The following is an 18,850-nucleotide window of genomic DNA, read 5'->3' as shown; positions in this document are numbered from 1 at the left end:
GATCTTGTAGATTTGTTGCCAAAGATTATTGGTCTTTACAGCTAGTTTGCATTCTCCTGTAAATAATAATAATAATAATAATAATAATAATAATAATAATAATAATAATAATAATAATAATAATAATAATAATAATAATAATAAGATGATAAGATTAAATGAAATGCCTAATTAAATGTCTTTCTCAGGGACCAGGTATCATATGGATAATAGCAAAGTTCAATCATTGTTTATCAAGAATCCTGGTTTCTCTTCCATTTTCTACAAACAAATCATGCTTTATTTGCCACCTTTCTAATTACTGGTGATACTTGGATGTAGGAAAGGAAAAAAATGACAAAAATAATTCTGCACAAATGACACTAAAGCTGTCCAGCCAATCAAACTGGTCCAAGTTATTACAGAATCTAGGACTGGGATTATTTTTGTACCAACAAGAATACTGTTGAAAGTGCATGTAATTTATCTCAGTCAGGGTCTGCAACCTGGTTAAAATATGTTGCCATCATGAATTTGTTGATCTGAGATGGAACAAAAAAAAAAAGAAGAATGTCAGCTTCTCCTGCACCCACTCAATTATTTTTTTTTCTAGCCTAAATAGTCTATCGGGATCTCCTGCTTCTCGTAGTTTTGAACTGATTCTCCCTGCCTTTCATCTTTGATCTGTTTTTCTTGTATTCTCTTGATCTGAGAATTGTTTCCATGAGATGCATGTCTTCGGAAATCTCGTGTCTGGCAAGAGATGCCAAGCTAGGTAGAATGTCCTTTCTGAAGTCTTTCATTCTTCTCCCCCTCCTCAGAGTGATTCCATAATCTTTCTTGTGTGTGGTGTTGACTTCGAAGGGCTCCGAGGACACACAGCAATCGTCCACGCTGCAGTCTGTCAGCTTGAGGACATTCGCTTCGAAAGAATCAGAACACTCCGGCTGCAAATTCCTCTCGTGTTCTCTCTGATCTGGTTTACTGGCTTCGACTGTGTGACATTGCTTTCTTAGGCATTCCGACATAAAATAGATTAGGCTTGAAGCTCCCTCTTGGGTCTGATCATCAACTTCTTCTGCTGCTTTCCCCTTCAGATCAGCCCACATTTGAAATCTCATATCGCTGTTATCAGAAGATTTAACATCCCGCTGACCAGTAGATTTGTCAGCATGTGATGAGTCGGTGTTACTTGAATTCCTCAAATGAGTTTCGGGTTCCTTGGTTATGTTTGATAAGCCTTCAGAATCAGAACTGACCATGCCACCAACATTATCTCGGTGAAATGATGATTCATCGAGCAATGGTATGTTGAGGTCTAGAAGTGCTCCATCGCGAAATGGAAAAGGTTTGCCCATGGTGGGCTTACTTTCGGAGATATGTTCCTCGTAGCACCGCTCAACTCCTGCAGAAGAAGATAAAATTAGAACATTCACATAAGCAATGAGATAATTGCTTAAAAAATTCGTTTCTTGCCTCTACACTTTGTGGAGTTTGACAGACCTTCATTGGAGAAGTTCTTCTCGAGAAAACTTGTGCTGACATTTACGCTTGAGTGACTTATTTGATTCCCATTTGATTGATTTCTGCTTAATCCATTTGTAAGGCTCGAATTCGACTTAACATCACACCTATCTCCAAAATAAGCAGCACAGCCCGGTGCAGAGAGAGTCTTTACACCTGCATTTGTACACATTTTATTTGATTCCTTTGAATCAATTACATGATCCCAAACCTTATTGCTGCCCCGCTTTTTCTGATTGTTCCTACCAATGCTTAATGAGAGATCAACCTCTTCCAACGAAAATGTTGCCGCTTCATCATGAAGAAAATGATTTGTCTCTGTTGGCTGCCTTGAGCTACAGCAGTAATATCCTTTAGGTAGAGGGTTCCTGCCTTTGTCACTAACATACCGACTGAAACAATCTCGAGGACTAGACAAATTTCGTTGGATCCCAGTTAAAATACCTCTGTGCTCTGCATTTGCTACGGGAATTGGGCAAAACGTCTTCTCAACTGGCACTGGCACAGGTTCAGAATAACACGAAAAGGGACCTATATGGGACCGTAGGATTGTGTCATCTAACTTTGCCTGATGCAACTCACAAACCTGAAGAAATAGCAGTATGCAGTAGAAACAAATGAGAAGAGAAGTGAACCGAAGAATGTATCTGTCCAAATTTTCCTAGAGAAGCGAAAAAAGCAATAAAATATCGACTTTATAGCCAGAGGCATCTGTAATGTTCAGCTTCAATCAGCTAAGCTCCCTCAAAAATAAGGTATAAAGGCACATGACTAAGGCAAAAGTGCGTCTCTTTCCATGTAAGGTTGGCCATCAATTGATTTCAGCTAAATTACATATAATCTCAGCCCTCTAAGGGGTGGTCTTGCAAAAATATGCCTACAAGTGTTGTCATACCTGCTTCCTGAACGTGTCCTCCTGTTTGAACATTTCAAAATTTAGAACTTCTCCGGGACATTCGTCATGTCTTGGCCCGAACTTCAGGTTGTAATCCCCCTTAATAAACATTTTTCTCCTTAGCTGGATCTTTCCAATTTTCAGAATGCAGTTTTGCAATTTAGGACTACTGAACTCGTGCTATGATCTTTCACGTCGTAACATCAACCCCATAGCAGCCTAGCTTATCAAAGACAACACCAGGTGAATAGAGAGATGGTTTCCAGTAGTATGCTCATGAGCACATAATCAATAGACTAAATAATCACGCCAAACATTAAACAAACATCACACTGTGATAATGACAGTCCTTAACCCCATTCCATAAGGTAGAACTTTCAACTCACCAAAACAGTTGCATAGAGAAGACAGGTAACCAAGAAAGGAGACAACAAAGACCAAACAACATTAGACCATCAGAAAATGACCCAATCTGGAGGCAACCTCAGTCAAGTTAGTCAGACCATTGACCTGGTAACCATAAAGTTACAAGTTCGACTCCCACGGGAGGCCTTTAGGCCTTCTTGGTTTGAGCCAGTCAGCTATGAGCAACTTAGGCTGGTTTATCTCCTGATTGGAGTTGTGGTACTTTGTCGGCTAGGTTGGGTAGTGACTGTATGTTTCCTCAAATCTCAAAAAATATGACCCAATCTGTCTTCCCTACAGCTCACCAACAAGGAACTTTTCATGGGGGGTAAAAGAAGACATTGGACTTTTCAATTGGGTAGGCCCATCACCCATGGCCAGAAGAAAAATAAACTAAAATCTCAGCTTATGCCTCTATATACACACAATCAACTCAAAAATATATTATTTTTGTTTCCTCATTGTAACATAAGGATAAATCTTAGAATCTGCAATGCAACAATTAATGCTCTCTTCAGCTGTTAATTAAACAATGAGATATCAACCATCCTTCCTATTTTCTAAAAACTGCATGCAAGCAAACAACGAGTATATATATATATATATATGTGTGTCTGTATGTATGGAAAACAAGCATAGTTACAGATTTGGAGATGCGTAAATAGAATATTAGGAGTTAGGAGATGAGTAAGGACGAAGAAACAGAAGATTCGCGGGCACAGAAAATGTCGATAATCTTTTCGACTCAATATTCGCCACATTAGAAACAAAAGCAGAACTCGAAATTGCGAGGTTTGACGGCGGAGAACGAATCAAATGTCCCGTTCGTTTAGCCACCATAGACGATCAAATTTAATATTGTACATATATATATATATATATATATATATATATATATATATATATATATATATATATACAGATTGCGTAGAAGCCATCGGAATTTACCTCTTTGAAAGCAGCGCGGAGGCTGAGGTGGTTGAGTGGAGACGGCGGACTACGGCTGTGTCTGATTTACCGGAAGAATACGGTGGCGCCGACTGCTCGCTCGGCCACGGCTCGTTCATACACGTACGCTTCTCTCTCTCTCTCTCTCTTCTTTGTTTCTCTCCCTACATTTCAGTTGCTGGGTCTCAGTCAATGTTACAAATAAAAGGAAACCAACAACTTAGAAGTTAGAATCTCAAAAGGAATGGTCTATTGATCTTATATTCTTATTGATGAATTTGAGCTAGGTTAAGAGGTGTAACTTATATTAGTATATATTTTTATTTTTTTTATCTACTAAAGTCATAATGTGGAGTTTATTTAGTACATATCTGATAGGTTATACATTCGACTGGTCTTGGACCGTTGAACTACCATTCCTTTATCCCGATCGGTACCAAGTGTTTGTCTCTTCCTGTTTTTTCCCGACCGATATTCTGTCTGACCGCTCTTTTCGAATCTTAACCATCACGCGCACTAATCTAGCGAGATCCTACGTGTCAACAGTAGGTCTTGCCGAGGGTTTGACGCTTATGAAGATACGTACATGCCACGTGGTTGCCATGCCGGCAGCCGGGGCCGTGTTTTCGGCCTTTCCGCAAGTACCCACATTAATGACGGCAAAGGGGACTTTTCGACCGACTCTAGAACGCATAGGCTCCCGACCAGTACTTAGTCGAACGCTAAGCTAGGGCGATTGGTTTAGCTACTAGTCCACGCGTATTAGTACTATCAACATCTTCGAATAGTGCTAGCTAATTTTTCCTCAACACTTAAAAAAATAAAAAGCAACAATGTTGTCTCAAAGGAGTAATCATAAAAAGTCATTAAACTTGATTTACCGTCAAATTGTACACTTCTCGATAGAAATTTATCTCAAACCTAAACCTCCAATACTTATGGCATGTTTGGTTGGGCGTAATTTGGTTGTAGTTGAATTGCAATTCAGTGGAAGCCACAATTACGCCGTTTGGTTGGAGGGAATTGCAATTCCACATAATTGCAATTCCCTCCTTTTGCTGAATTGCAATTCATGGATACCCCCCTATGAATTGCAATTTGATAGTTGTGAAAAAAGGAAAAAGAGATGAAATGACAAAAGTATCCTTGATTATTACTACTATTATTTTTACACAAGGACATTTTAGTCTTTATATCACTTCTTTCATTCCCTACCCAATAATTCTATGCATCTCTACCAAACAATGTAATTTGAATTCCTACTTTATTCCCACCTTATTCTTTTTCCACCGAATTGCAATTCCTTTCCACCCTAATTCCTTACTCCCAACCAAACGACATGTTATAATAGAGATAAAATTTTCGCCTTACTGCTAAAAGCAAGTTTAAGTGATATTTTTCGTTTATAAGTCAAACTCATAATCTCTTACTTAAAAGAGTCACTTTATACTGCTTGATCATAAGATGAGTGGCAATTTTAAACACAAGTTAGACTTGAGTTTGAATTCGATGGAGTGACTCAATTTATTTGCATACCTAATATTTAATTGTGACTTGATTATATTACTTTTACGTGTTGAATGCGGTAATTTACCGGTAAAATATGAGTGGATGCCATTTTTGTTTTTTTAATAATTTCTTTCTTTATCATTTTGTCCTATTTTATAAGGTTCTATATATATATATATAAGGAATAAATAAATAAAACTATACAGAAACGTCACGTTTATGATTTCGTCATCTTAAGGAACGGTTCTGCAAGCGCACATATGTTCCACCTCAATCCAATGCGTCCGATCACTTCCAAGAACGTCGCCGTTATCGGCGCCGGGGCGGCGGGACTAGTGGCGGCCCGGGAGCTCCGGCGAGAGGGACACGGCGTGGTGGTTTTTGAGCGGGAAAGCCAGCTCGGAGGCACCTGGGTGTATACTTCAGCTGTCGAGTCCGATCCGCTAGGACTTGAACCGTGCAGGGAAGTCGTTCAGTCGAGCCTCTATGCTTCTCTCCGGACTAATCTCCCCCGGGAAGTAATGGGTTTCCTGGATTACCCGTTTGTGGACACGAAAAAGCCCCGGCGAGATCCGCGGCGATTTCCCGGTCACCGGGAAGTTCTGGAGTACTTGAAGGATTTCGCCGGAGAATTTCGGATTACTGAGCTGGTGAGGTTCGCGACGGAGGTTAGATACGTGGGGTTGGTGGGTGATGGGAAGTGGAAAGTCCGGTCAATGAAGAGAGGTTGCGGCGGCGGCGGCGGCGCCGCCGCACATGTAGATGAGGTGTTTGATGCTGTGGTGGTGTCCAATGGGCACTATACGGAGCCCCGAATTGCTGAAATTCCAGGTTTTCATTTTGGAATCTTTTTTCCCTTGAAAGTTGGAATCTTTTTCAATTTGCACTATGAAAGTTGGAATCTTTTTCCCTTGAAAATGGACATAACATAGTGAGAGTATGAGATTAACACAAATATGCAACAATTCTGGGTTCTGTGCTATTTGATGAAAAGCTGTTTCCTTGATTGAGTTTTGGATTACTGTCATCTTTGTTAATGCTGTTCTTCTAGATTTGGTGAAAGCCTTTTCATCAATTTGCTTACTATTGGTTTCTAGGATTCTTAATATGTCTGCTAATGTCAAATGTTAAACTAAACTAAAACCTTGAGGATTATATCTAGCCTAGGATTAGATCTTCAGGTTTCTTGATTACTTTTTGTCTTTGTAATTTAGTTCGATTCGTGTTGGATTGTTGCGCTGATTCTAGGCCTTTAGGGATCTGCATGTTTCAGAATTTCTAATTAAGATTCTTTCAAATCCTAGGGATGGATGTATGGCCACGGGAGCAGATTCACAGCCACAATTATCGAGTGCCCGATGGTTTTAAAGATCAAGTATGTTGCAGGTGCTTTCATTAGCGTATAGAAGAGTTTAAGGATGTTGGTATCGAGCTTATGATGTAGTTTTTAAGATTATAGGTTGTAGTGGTGATAGGGGCATCTGCTAGTGCTGAAGATATCTCCCGAGAAATCGCTAAAGTTGCTAAAGAGGTCCATATTGCATCGAGATCGTTTCAAACGGGAAGCTCAGCAAAGTTGCTCGGGTATGAAAACGTTTGGCGCCACCCCATGGTAAAGTTCCCTGTTCCCTTTAAATAAACCTACCCAGAAAGTGTTTATCGCTTTTTTCTCTGAAAATGTAAAATATAATATGCAGGTAGAAGCTCTCGGCATGGATGGTGGAGTGAATTTTCCCGATGGAATTGTAATTTATGCTGACGCTATCCTACACTGTACTGGGTGCGTCCTACTTAATTAGACCCTTGACCTTTAGGTTCTAGAATGAGATGAAGAATCGATAGATATGGAGGAGTGAAGAAGATAATCGATTCTTCAATTTGTTTTCAGGTACAAGTATCATTTTCCTTTCCTTGAAACCGGTGGTGTTGTAAGCGTGGATGAGAACCGTGTAGGGCCACTCTACAAGCATGTTTTTCCACCGGCCTTAGCCCCGGGGCTTTCATTTGTTGGGATCCCGTGGAAGGTATAATCCTTTCACATACGCACATTTCCCGGTTTTGCACACTTAGCTAATCGAGCGTTTTACGTTTATGGTGGATGAGCAAGGCGTTTTGTTGTGTTGTTTCCAGGTCGTTCCGTTTATTTTGTGTGAATTACAGAGCAAGTGGATCGCCAGGGTCCTATCTGGCCGAGTTTGTCTTCCACCGGAGGAGGAAATGATGGCTGACGTTGAAACTCTCTACTCGGATATGGAGAAACATGGCACGCTAAAACGATACACCCATCGAGTAGGCGAGCATCAGGTAACCATTCAGGACATTCGTTTTATCTAAATCATAGTCTTGGAGCAGCTATCACAAATTTATAGTCAGTGTTGCAAAAATCGCGCCTAGGCGCTAGGCGGTCGGCCTCCTAGGCGCTATAGGCACCTGCCTAGGCATTCTAGGCGCCCGCTTAGGCGCTCTAGGCGCCCTAGACGGTCCCCAGCCGCCTGAGCCTAGCGATTTTTTCAACATTGCTTATAGTTTTCTAGTTCGCTTTGGGCTGAGACGATACCCTTTGTCCACAGTTTGAGTACGACGACTGGATAGCTGCCCAGTGTGATTTTCCAGCAATCGAAGAATGGAGAAAGGAAATGTATTCCGCGACTGGCCTGAGAAAAAGAGGACAGCCCGAGACATACCGCGATCTATGGGACGATGAACACTTGATTTCACAGGCAAATGAAGACTTCATGAGATATATTATTCCAAAGGTCCCAATAACTAAACTGTGAAATATTGCAACTTACATTTTATAGACTTATCAAGTACACACTGCATAATATTATCTGTACAACCATATCACAGCAGTCACATTCTTCATTGATTAAATAAATTGAAATTTCAAAGCATCCAATTTCCTTAAAGTGTTTTCTTTGCCTGCATTTCATTCCTTGTTCATATGGAACTTATGTTTCACACATTCTATATTCAAGAATCAAGATCATGCCAGAACAGGGCAACCCCAGTTAAGTTAGTCAGACTGTTGAACTTAATAATCACAAGGTTATAAGCTTGACTTTCAAATGGGGGCGGCCTATCGTCCTTCTTGGTTTGAGAAGATCAGCTATCCGCAACCTAAACTGGTTAAGGTCAACTATCAGCAACCTAGATGGATTAAGGTAAGCTATCAACAAACGGATTAAGGTCATCTATCAGCATCCTAGACGGGTTAAGGTCAGCTATCAGCATCCTAGACGGGTTAAGGTCAACTATCAACAACCTAGACGGGTTAAGGACGGGTTAAGGTCGGCTATTAGCAACCTAGATGGATTAAGGTAAGCTATTAACAACCTAGAAGGATTAAGGTCAGCTATCAGCATCCTTGACGGGTTAAGGTCAGCTATCAACAACCTAGACAGGTTAAGGTCAGCTATCGGCAACCTAGACTGGTTTATCTCCTTCGGGTGCTTTGCAACTGCTAGAAGCAGCTTTTCAATGTTGCATTAACAACAAATTGGCAATAGAATCTGGGCAAAGATGATATGAATCCTTTGAAATATATTATTACCAGTGGAACATGAAATACATAGTAAGAAAGAATGGCTTAGACTACAGGCCAGGGACGAGGTCGAGGCGATATAAAGGGGGTCTTGAGTTCAATCTAAAACGAAACGAGAAACAATCATTGAGCCGGGAGTTCTTGAAGCTTAGACTTGATTCTTTCCAGGGTGCCTTCCACTGCAATATCAATGGCATCCTTCTTGTTCCTCAAGCCTAATGAACTGCCATGCTTTCTGTACATCACTCTGGGAATCATCTCTATAACCTTTTCTCTCATCCTCCTTACTTTAGTTCTGGGAATGCTCATTAGAACATCCACAATTCTCAATCCATTGAACACAACTTCCTCTTTTGGTATGAACACTGAAAACTCCGGGTACTTCTCCACCGGCAAATGCCATTTGTACTGTTTTTTGGCGGTCAGATCATCGAAGAACACCGGAATGCAACCGGCGAGGATCCCGTCAAACGTGGCCCGCCGGGTTGGGGTGTCCCCCGGAGGTTGCAGGCAGAATGTGGCCTGCAGCATTGGCTTCATGAATTTGATTGGATCATGCTCGCAAATCCCATTAGAACAGTCCACAAAGTCGCAAACTTTTTGGTACCCAGTGCCGTTTATATTGACATTAGTGGCGTTATCGCACTCCAGGCGGATGCTCCGCCGGATATTGGGATTTGCGGAGATCCCGCCGCCGCCGGCGAAGAGCATCACGGCGGTTCTCCGGGACCGTTTCACTCTGTTCACCCAGGACTCGTAGAATGCTAAATTCGGAGGGTGGAACGAAGTGGGATACGGAATCGCTGTTTCCTGCCAAGGGTAAGCTCTGGCCTCGAGGGTTAACGCCGTTAAATTGAAAAACTCCGGCAATTCAAGAAACGAGGTTCCGAAAACCGGCGGGTCGTTGGTCACCGGCTGCGTGAAATCCCAGGCGGGGCGGGCCATTACCAGAAAATGATCGTGACCCAGATTTCTTCCCCACACGGAGGGCGAATCCACGCGGGCAATGAAATCGTACAGATCGAGGCCGTGCCGGAAACTGGAGTTGGCCTCGGGGCCGAAGAGGTAGCGGAGGCTGTCGAGGCCGGCGTAGTACGGGAGGTAGACGGCGGCGGCGAGGGAAGGATCGGAGGTGAGGCAGGGATACTCCAACATACGGCGGTGGAAGACGAGCTCGAGCATGTAGGGGTCGGTGCGGTACCAGCTGTGGGAGGAGCTATGGGTTTTCTGGCCGAGGCCATGGTTGGGGAGATAAGGGCAGAAATCGTCGAAAATGGGGTATTGAGAGCAGTTGGAGATGAGGTCGAGGTTGAACCGCGGCGGGAGATGGCGGATGTGGATCCATCGCCCGTCGCAGCCCGTTTCCAGATCGGAATCTTCAGTAACGGCCGCCGCAACGACGGCGAGGAACAGGCAGGAGAAAGCAGCGGTTATTAGAGGAATCCGCCGCGGCGGCGGCGGAGGCGGCATGGTGGTTATACGGGAACGACGGAGGAAAAACAGACGGTTTTCATGGAATTTCCCGATAACCTTTGTGATAATTCTTGGTGGGATTGATCTCAATCTCGTTAACTGTTTGGTTTAATGATGTTTCTCTTTCTACACTGATAAAAATAATGAGTGTCGGTGAATCGGTGGGTGTAATTCCTCGCAGGTAAGAATTTAGATGGATCAACTTTATATTAATATACCAATGACTTTTTGTATTTAATACGGAGTATAACTCAATATATTTACCTGGTACAAAAGAAATAGGTACCAATTTCTTTAACAAAATGACAATTTCATCTATATTTTTAGAGTTTTATAATTATAAACCTCGATAATTTTGTGAGAATGACAACAAAAGTAGATTACATTTGAGTTAGGTTAGAATAATGAAATTTTTGGGTAAGATAATGTATTTTATGAATTATAAAAATGTATGTTGCAGTGACACGAAATGATATTGTTTTTTGTAATTTACACAGTTGTTTGGATCACGGTCCACGGTCCACGCAATCACTATTGTATTAAGAATGATATGGGCCTTGTCCCAAACAAAATGCAATATGCCAACTAAACACTATTTGAAACTGCTTATATGTGGATATCTATGGGCTAGACCATTTTTACAAATGGGCTGGGCCAGTAGTAACTATACCAAATTGGAGTCAAACTTTACCATAAAGCCCACCTCCGTATAAGGCTTGGTGACCCATAACATCGGAATTTGTATTTTTTTATTTTTTGAAAAGATCCGAAAAAATATTTAAGTCATTATCAACCGAAAATATCAACAAAAAGATTCGGAGGGGCATCCAACACATAAATATTATAAAGCCTCATTTAGTAACATAGTTAGCTTATCAGTTAATTTTTTATTTATTTAACTACTATTAGCTGTTTAACTTAGTTAAATAATCTAAGTGCCTGATTAATCAACTTATTATTTCAAAACACTAAAATTTAATACACACTTTCGATAATGATTGTATGTTTCTTTCGTCATCAATCTAAAAACAAATATTAAATTAACTTTGAAAGACCTGTTTTTAATAAGTATAAATTGGACAAAAGTCACAAAACAAAGAATACCATGGGGACACAAACATATAAAGGAAGCAGGAAGTGTGTGTGTAAATATGTAATATATTAATCACCTAGCGCAACTTGTATTTAAATTCAATTACATTATTCCTCCACGCCTGGCTGCTCCCATTAATAATGTCGTTTTCATACTTATCCAACCCCTTTTTGTTAATTTTTAATGTTATTTTTGCACCTTTACTATATTTAGAAAGTAGTTGCACCTGGGTTAATCAAAAAATTAACTTAATAATTACAATGTTCTAATGTCTTCTTAATTTGAATTGGTCAGTCTTGGGGTAACATAAATAGGCTAGCTCTTTACCCATAGTCCACCTTAGTGACTCCGGCTGGAAATTTTCCTAAATTAAAGAAAACAATTAGTGAAGGCCAGGTAAACTCTACTATCATTTTTGTTGAGCATATAATATATATATATATATATATATATATATATATATATGTGTCTGTGTGTGTGTGTGTATGTGTGTGTGTGTGTAATTCAATTATCAGCTTAGGCTTTTAGTTGTGGTGGAGTACATGCTTCAATTTGGTATCAAAGTCATGCCAAATGTCATGACCTACGGTTTACGTGTTGCTTGGAGCCCATTGGCCTGCACACGCGCGTCTTTTAGTTGTGAACCCCGAGATGTGAGAATGGACGTCCAAGATCTGAGGAGTTGTGCACCCCGAGATGTGAGATTGGACGGCCAAGATCTAATGCATAATGATACACGGATTCACACGATAGCATTGGTTCATATTTGAAAGTAAACATCTATATATATCGGTGTCTTATAAACATATACATACATAATTGTATGACTAAAAAAACTTATTTCATGTTGATGCTAATTATTAATTTAGCTAGAGATGGACAAGAACATGTTGCACGAGAAACATAAACTAATCAAAACGAACCAATTAACCACATTGAAAATCAAACACACATATAATCAATTAATTAATTACTTTCCCGATCAGTTAACAACAATAATTAATTCTCAATATATATAGTTTCTTATATTTGCATGTTGCAGGTTCATGTCATGATTTAACAGGCAAATAGCCTATTACTAATTAAATAGGCCAGGAGAATAAAAATGTGAAGTAGGGCATCTTTAGTGGTTGTGATTTTTATTTTTATTTTTTGGTTTTTGTCATGTGAACATTTGAAGATTCTAAAAAAAAAACAAAAACAAAAAAGTTAGAGTGGTCGTCAACTAGCGATCACTCTAATGTGTTGGGTGATCTTTGTTTTTTCTTTGTTACAAAAATTTAGCATGAGTTATGATATGTCCTACATCGGTTACTGATGAGAATATGTGCTAATATATAAGACTTAGGTCAAGCATACACTCCTGAGCTAGCTTTTGTGGTGTACGTAATTAGGGCCTTGGTTCATATCAGTTAGTTCAGAACTACATTAGTAAGACGGGTGCATGCTAAGCTAGCCCAACTCGATCATGCACTTGTAGAACGTCGAATGAGGCATCACTTGAGGCTTGCCTGCCGTCTTGAAGGTTGGGGTGGGGTGGGGGGAATGAGCAATCTAATTAAGTTCATATCAAATTAGCAAAAAAATCTCGCTTCTATTATCTTATTTCTTTTTCATATCAGTAATCTTTTTTTTAAAAATGGTGAAAAATATCGGTTCACTATGCTAATTAGTATATTTAATGTTTGTAGTACTACGTGGTAGGGACTACCTAGCTACATAGCTAGCAACTACATATATTTCTATATATGATATATCATGTCAATTGAAAATGTTTGAAAACAAAAATGTTGTCCAGCTTCTTCTCCTTGTTCCTATGGAGGGTTGGACCACAAGTTATATCACCCATTTCATGCCAATAACCCTAGTTGAGGGCGGCACCTACCCACCTTGAGATGAATTGATGCCCACCACAAGATTATTATAAAATAATTGATTGATTCAACTTTTTTTTTCTTTAAATTTATTTTGAGGACATGAAATGAAATCAATGAATAATGTTTCAATCAATTCATAAGTTGTTTTGTTGCACGACTGGAAATTGACTCATCATTACCCGGCCCGACCATTAAAAACATATGTGGGGGAAAAAAAATATACAAGAAAAGACACAAATGTTGTCTTAATCATAATAGAAGATTGATTTTATTTATTTTAAACTAAATTAAATTTCCATCCATGACTGTAAAGCGTGTTAGACAGGGAAGTTTCCCCCGTGGTGGCGTGCAGATATTTCCAGAGTGTCATACAAGAAAAGACACAAATAATGTTGTCCTTTAGGCTTTAACGTTTGGAAAATATCAATTCAACGTTTCAGGCTGCTTCTACACTGACTTTTAATTTGTAACAATTATATATATATATATATATATATATATATATATATATATATATATATATATTGAAACTTCCATGCAAAAATAAATAAATAAACTTTCCATGCACGAAGCTGACACTGCAGTATCTAAGAAGGGCCAATGGCGCTTCTGGATCTTGTCTTGAAATTATTATTATTTTAGTTATTTTACATTTTGAGAATTCATGTATAAACAAAGTTAGGATTATTCAATTCATATATTTACAAATTTTTTTTTTATTAAAGAAACTCATAATTATTATCCGAAAGTTAAATTATATTCCAATGTAATGCCTTGAATTATATTGCATTATACTAGGAAGATTTTGTATGGCGAATTTAACTAAAAGAGTATTGATAAGAATCAGATACATTATCTTTACATACAATAATTATGTTTTATTTATTTGGTCACTACTAATATTTTATTGTTATGTATTAATCTTACAATCTTTGAAAATTATGGCCAAGAAAATAAGTGGATGGTCAATTGAAGCCAAAAGGGCCAATTACCCAAAATTGTGGGCACCGACTAATCTACCATTCTAGACATTTCTAGTCATTGATGACCTTTCCACCTTCTTTCTTTTAGAAATTTTTATTCTGAACCGATAGGAAATAAATAATTGAATGGGTGAAGTATAGTTCTCATATCTAAAGATATTAAGTTTGATTATTGTTAATATTTTATCAATTGAATCTGTGTAGTTAGATTTTTTTTGCGCCCGCACCTTGAATAGTGGTGATAAATTTTTTTTTAGTCACTTAAAAATTTTTATTGTTCCATGTTCCACCTTTTTTGTACAACATTTAAGTCATTTCCAACCAATAAGACTGGTCTCAAAAGTGAAATTTGTCACAAGAAATCAAATATCAAGTATCGTTAGCATTAGTATGGCATCAACCTTCACTAAAACTCGAACCTACAACTTTTTATATGGAGAAACAACTTGGTGCCATTAGATCACAATGTACTATAACTAGATATCAGTCGAGTCTCCAATCAAATTAAATACATGTTGGTCAAAATCATGAGCAAATTTATTTTTTTATTAGAAATATTCAAATATTATAAAAAATTCTTTAACTTTTGACAACTTAGAAGCGCACGTTACGGGGCAAAATATTGCATTTCCAACCCCATTTCTTACCACTATATAACGTATGAAAAAAGAAAGCATCACCAGAATCTAGAATCGGAATCATGGTAAAATGGTCAAAATATTCCCACTCCAATAATGTGGACATTAATATGGTTGGTTAGAAATTTCTATCTTGGGTGGTTTAGAAAGCTACATAATCATTTCAAAAACAACACATCATTATCTAGCTTTGCCCACAAAGGGTGGTAAAATTTGTGTACAAATTTAACAAATAAATAAAATTTAAAGAATGAGAAAGGGAAAAGTGATAAAGAGTTTGAATTCAATGTAATATAATAATAATATTTTTTTGGAAGTGTTACCGACACATTAAATGAAACCAATCGAGACTCGATTAAATTAGTGTTTGAATGTCAGCGCACTGTTTAATATTAAAAGGTGCAAAACAATGTCAAAAGATCCACATTATCTAACACACATACACCTAATCTGATCCAAAAAAGTATGTATTAATACACATACTTTCAATTTCTACTCAATTTTTTACTCCTTACTTACGTGACTTGTTCTATTCATCCCAGAAAAAATTGATCGATAATTTTAAAAGCATTGTCCACACTAATAATAGGGGTAGGAAATTTTCAATTATGATCCCATCACCTAACTTGCTTGTACAACATATTCAAAAGTGGTATGCTAAAAACTAAAAAATTTATAATATCTTATACTCTTAAAATTGCCCAGTCATCAATTAGATTTATGTAATTTACATAGAGTACATAATAGTCTAAACAAAGTTAGATATATTTAGAGTTAACATGTATATATTTTTAGTATATAAATATGTATTAATAAAATATAAGATTAAACATGTGAATTATTTCTTAGAGAAGAGAAAATTTATTAAGCGAAAACACTTCTCGTAGAAATTAAAATTGGTACGGTCCATAAAAAGACCCTTCCAGCTGTTGGGGAATCTTGAAAGCAATATTGTAGTCCAGCAAAACGACTACGTGGCAATCCGTCATTGGTTGGCATGCGTAAATTTCGTCTAGTAGCGGGCGTCCTCGTCAGCACCGATCATGACGCGGTTGTCACGTCACCGCCACGACAAAGTCAGTGGGAACTTTTTGTGGGGCCCGGCCTGGGGGGGTTAGTCAACATCCAAACTGTCGCCACGTCAGAGACCGCAACGTCGTCGTTTGGAAAAAGGAACGGTTGTCTTCTCCGCACACGGCAAAGTCTTGCCTCGTGTATCCGACGTGGCCGTGATTTTCGGGCGGAACATGTGACATGTCCAATTCACTGTTTCTGTTGGTACTTGGAGACCAAGACTTTTCAGTCGATAGAAAATTTTCTTCTTGATTACTGTAATTAAGAAAATATGTTTCTGCCTAAACTAATGTTAATTGAGGTTATTGAGCTTTAATCATTGGAACTGGAAAATGTATCAAATTGTTAAAGCAAGATGAATTTTATCCACTTTTTTATTTATTGACTCCTAGTATTCGTCTCCCAAAAGGTTGAATTCCCAACCCTGAGGGTCCCTCACATTCCGGCCCGACTGAGCATTTGAGATGATGTAAATCAATGCCGGTGTGCACAAATAATCTGTCCACTTTGGACATAATTTTCACACTGTCGCCACCGAGGTTTGAATCTTGATCTTTTCTCTCAAATACTGTCCACTGAACCATTGAGCTAAGCTTGTGCGTACGACTCTTAGTATTCTTAATTGTATAGTAGTTTAATTTAGAATGACTCTAATTGAATTGATCGAACAATGAAATTTTGGTCACAAATTTAACTACTAGTAGAATTGTATATTGGACTCTTGAGCTAGTCCATATGATTTGCCTAGGCTTGTTTTACCTTTTCGAGGTTTTGAGAATGGGTTTTCACCCAATGTGTACCGTGATGTGAATGTTTATTGCTTGTGCATGGAATACTTAAGAGGGAAAGTTTTCGTCACATGTGATTTTTTTATTTTTTATTTTAGTTATTGTGTGACTAACTAAACGATCAATCAATTAAGAAGTGGTATCTCAATTAAAAGAGATACAATAATCACTCGTTAAAGTAATTTTTTTGTGTCACTGTTGAATAGAACAAAGTGTGTGTGTGTGTGTGTATATATATATATTGTCTTTTGTGTCACTATTGAACATAATTAATCAATCAATCAAAAATAAGTTGATATGTCTTGCTTTGTTAACAATTGTAGCGTGTAAACTCTGAATCCTACAAAGTACTAAAAAATCGAGATATAGTAAGACACATCTAGTTATTTACCACTTTTATCAATCTCTAAGACAAGAGCTGGACATTTAAATTTAAGGGTCAAACTTATGGAAAATGTCAACTCATATATAGAACAAAAGTTCCAATTATGAGTGTATTGATCAGAGGTTTTGATAGACCCCAATGATGATTGTGTAATTTGTGTAATTAGGGTTGGGGTTCAGCATTTTTGGAAGAATAATAGGATTTTTATGGTATTCATAAGTCATAACTCTCATGTTATTAAATTTGTAACGGTTGTCATAATTATTTATTAAATGGATTTAGTTCACGAAATGTTATATTACCTTAGGAAATATTAGATTGTTGAGAATGTTAAATTAATATATTTGGTTTAAAATTAAGGTATGTAAATAAGACAGCGGTAACAAGACAAATTGATTAAAATCCCAAAAGTCTAAGATTAATAAGACAAAGAAATATGAGATTACCTAAGAAATTGGATGCTATCTCACATTCTCTTCGAATAGCTAAAAACTTAATGTGGAGATTATGTGACATTCTTAGAAAAATTATATAACTTACCAAACATGCAAATCTTATAACCCCAAACAAATATAATAACTTGAATCAAACACCTCATAACACCTACCTTAGATAAATCTGGTGAGTTGAACCGCTAATATATCTTTCTGACCATTGACCCATTGGGCCGTTATACTTATACATTCATAAAGCCAATCAATCTTTGATTATATTAAAATTGTATTACAACATAATTAAAATAATTATTAATTAAAGCTTATAATTATTATTTTTTGTATACAAGAAATTAGAAAACTATACAAAATATGACTACACCATTCCAATCCGAGATTTATAATTACTTTTATCTTAAAAACTGTTGGTGTTAAACACTTAAACCTTTTTTTTTTTTTCCTAAATCCTTAATTTTGTATTTCCAATTTTTACCAAATTGTTTATCACGTGACCATCACACGTGATTTATGAGGCTACCTTGAAAAGCCACTTGACTTTTACGTGACAGTCCACCCAAAGCATGAAGGAAAAGGTGAGATGAAAAATAATACCCGTACTTTTTCTTTTTTTTTTTTTAATGACGATTAAAATATGCATTCACTTACGGGTTGTTTGACTGGAGGTAGTTTAGGTGTAGTTGAATTGTAATTCCGTGGAGATCACAATTACGTCATTTGGTTGAAAATGCTGAATTACAATTCCGGACTCCCCCCTAAGAATTGTAAACCGGCAATTACTAGCGATTCCGGCTTCATGCAGGCGAGTTGCAGCCTGCAATCCGAATAGAGGACGGGTTTTGGGGGTTAGCTCACCCTCGCGGGATTGCGACCCTTTGTCCCGTCCATTGTAGCACGTGTGTTGCCCTGAGCATAAGGGGCATGATGACTTGACGTCATCCTCACCTTTCTCTGGCAGTCTGTTCAGGGTTCCAAACTCAACGTGGCAACTAAACACAAGGGTTGCGCTCGTTGTGGGACTTAACCCAACACCTTACGGCACGAGCTGACGATAGCCATGCACCACTTGTGTCCGTGTTCAAGAGGATTCGCGGCATGTCAAGCCCTGACAAGGTTCTTCGCTTTGCATCGAATTAAACCACATGTTCCAGCGCTTGTGCGGGTCCCGTTAATTCCTTTGAGTTTCATTCGTGCGAACGTACTCCCCAGGCGGGATACTTAACGCGTTAGCTGCAGCACTGCACGGGTCCCTGAAGGCATTATTATTATTATTATTATTATTA

General features: G+C 38.2%; 3 protein-coding genes across 3 annotated transcripts; 1 reads left to right on the top strand and 2 right to left on the bottom strand.

Annotated features, from left to right (window-relative positions):
- Positions 1–297: 297 nt before the first annotated feature.
- LOC109153105 lies at positions 298–3,910 on the bottom strand. The gene is made up of 4 exons (XM_019300881.1): positions 3,752–3,910; positions 2,399–2,617; positions 1,483–2,089; positions 298–1,384 (listed from the first exon to the last, which is right to left on the bottom strand). Exons 2-4 carry the CDS (start codon positions 2,507–2,509, stop codon positions 603–605), a joined length of 1,500 nt encoding a protein of 499 aa, XP_019156426.1. The 5' UTR covers positions 2,510–2,617; positions 3,752–3,910; the 3' UTR covers positions 298–602.
- A 1,558-nt stretch (positions 3,911–5,468) lies between these two features.
- Positions 5,469–8,169, top strand: LOC109153107 (flavin-containing monooxygenase FMO GS-OX-like 4). The gene is made up of 7 exons (XM_019300883.1): positions 5,469–6,091; positions 6,565–6,635; positions 6,720–6,872; positions 6,958–7,040; positions 7,149–7,284; positions 7,391–7,564; positions 7,831–8,169. The coding sequence occupies exons 1-7, from the start codon at positions 5,521–5,523 to the stop codon at positions 8,035–8,037; spliced, it is 1,395 nt and encodes a 464-aa protein (XP_019156428.1). The 5' UTR covers positions 5,469–5,520; the 3' UTR covers positions 8,038–8,169.
- A 590-nt stretch (positions 8,170–8,759) lies between these two features.
- LOC109153108 (probable xyloglucan galactosyltransferase GT19) lies at positions 8,760–10,442 on the bottom strand. The gene has a single exon (XM_019300884.1). The coding sequence runs from the start codon at positions 10,272–10,274 to the stop codon at positions 8,928–8,930; it is 1,347 nt and encodes a 448-aa protein (XP_019156429.1). The 5' UTR covers positions 10,275–10,442; the 3' UTR covers positions 8,760–8,927.
- Between the last annotated feature and the right edge of the window lie 8,408 nt (positions 10,443–18,850).

This window comes from Ipomoea nil, unplaced genomic scaffold, assembly GCF_001879475.1.
Source record: "Ipomoea nil cultivar Tokyo-kokei standard unplaced genomic scaffold, Asagao_1.1 scaffold2480, whole genome shotgun sequence".
NCBI classification, from domain to species: domain Eukaryota; kingdom Viridiplantae; phylum Streptophyta; class Magnoliopsida; order Solanales; family Convolvulaceae; genus Ipomoea; species Ipomoea nil.
Note: the sequence above shows the minus strand (reverse complement) of the source record. Positions and strands in the feature narration are given on the sequence as shown.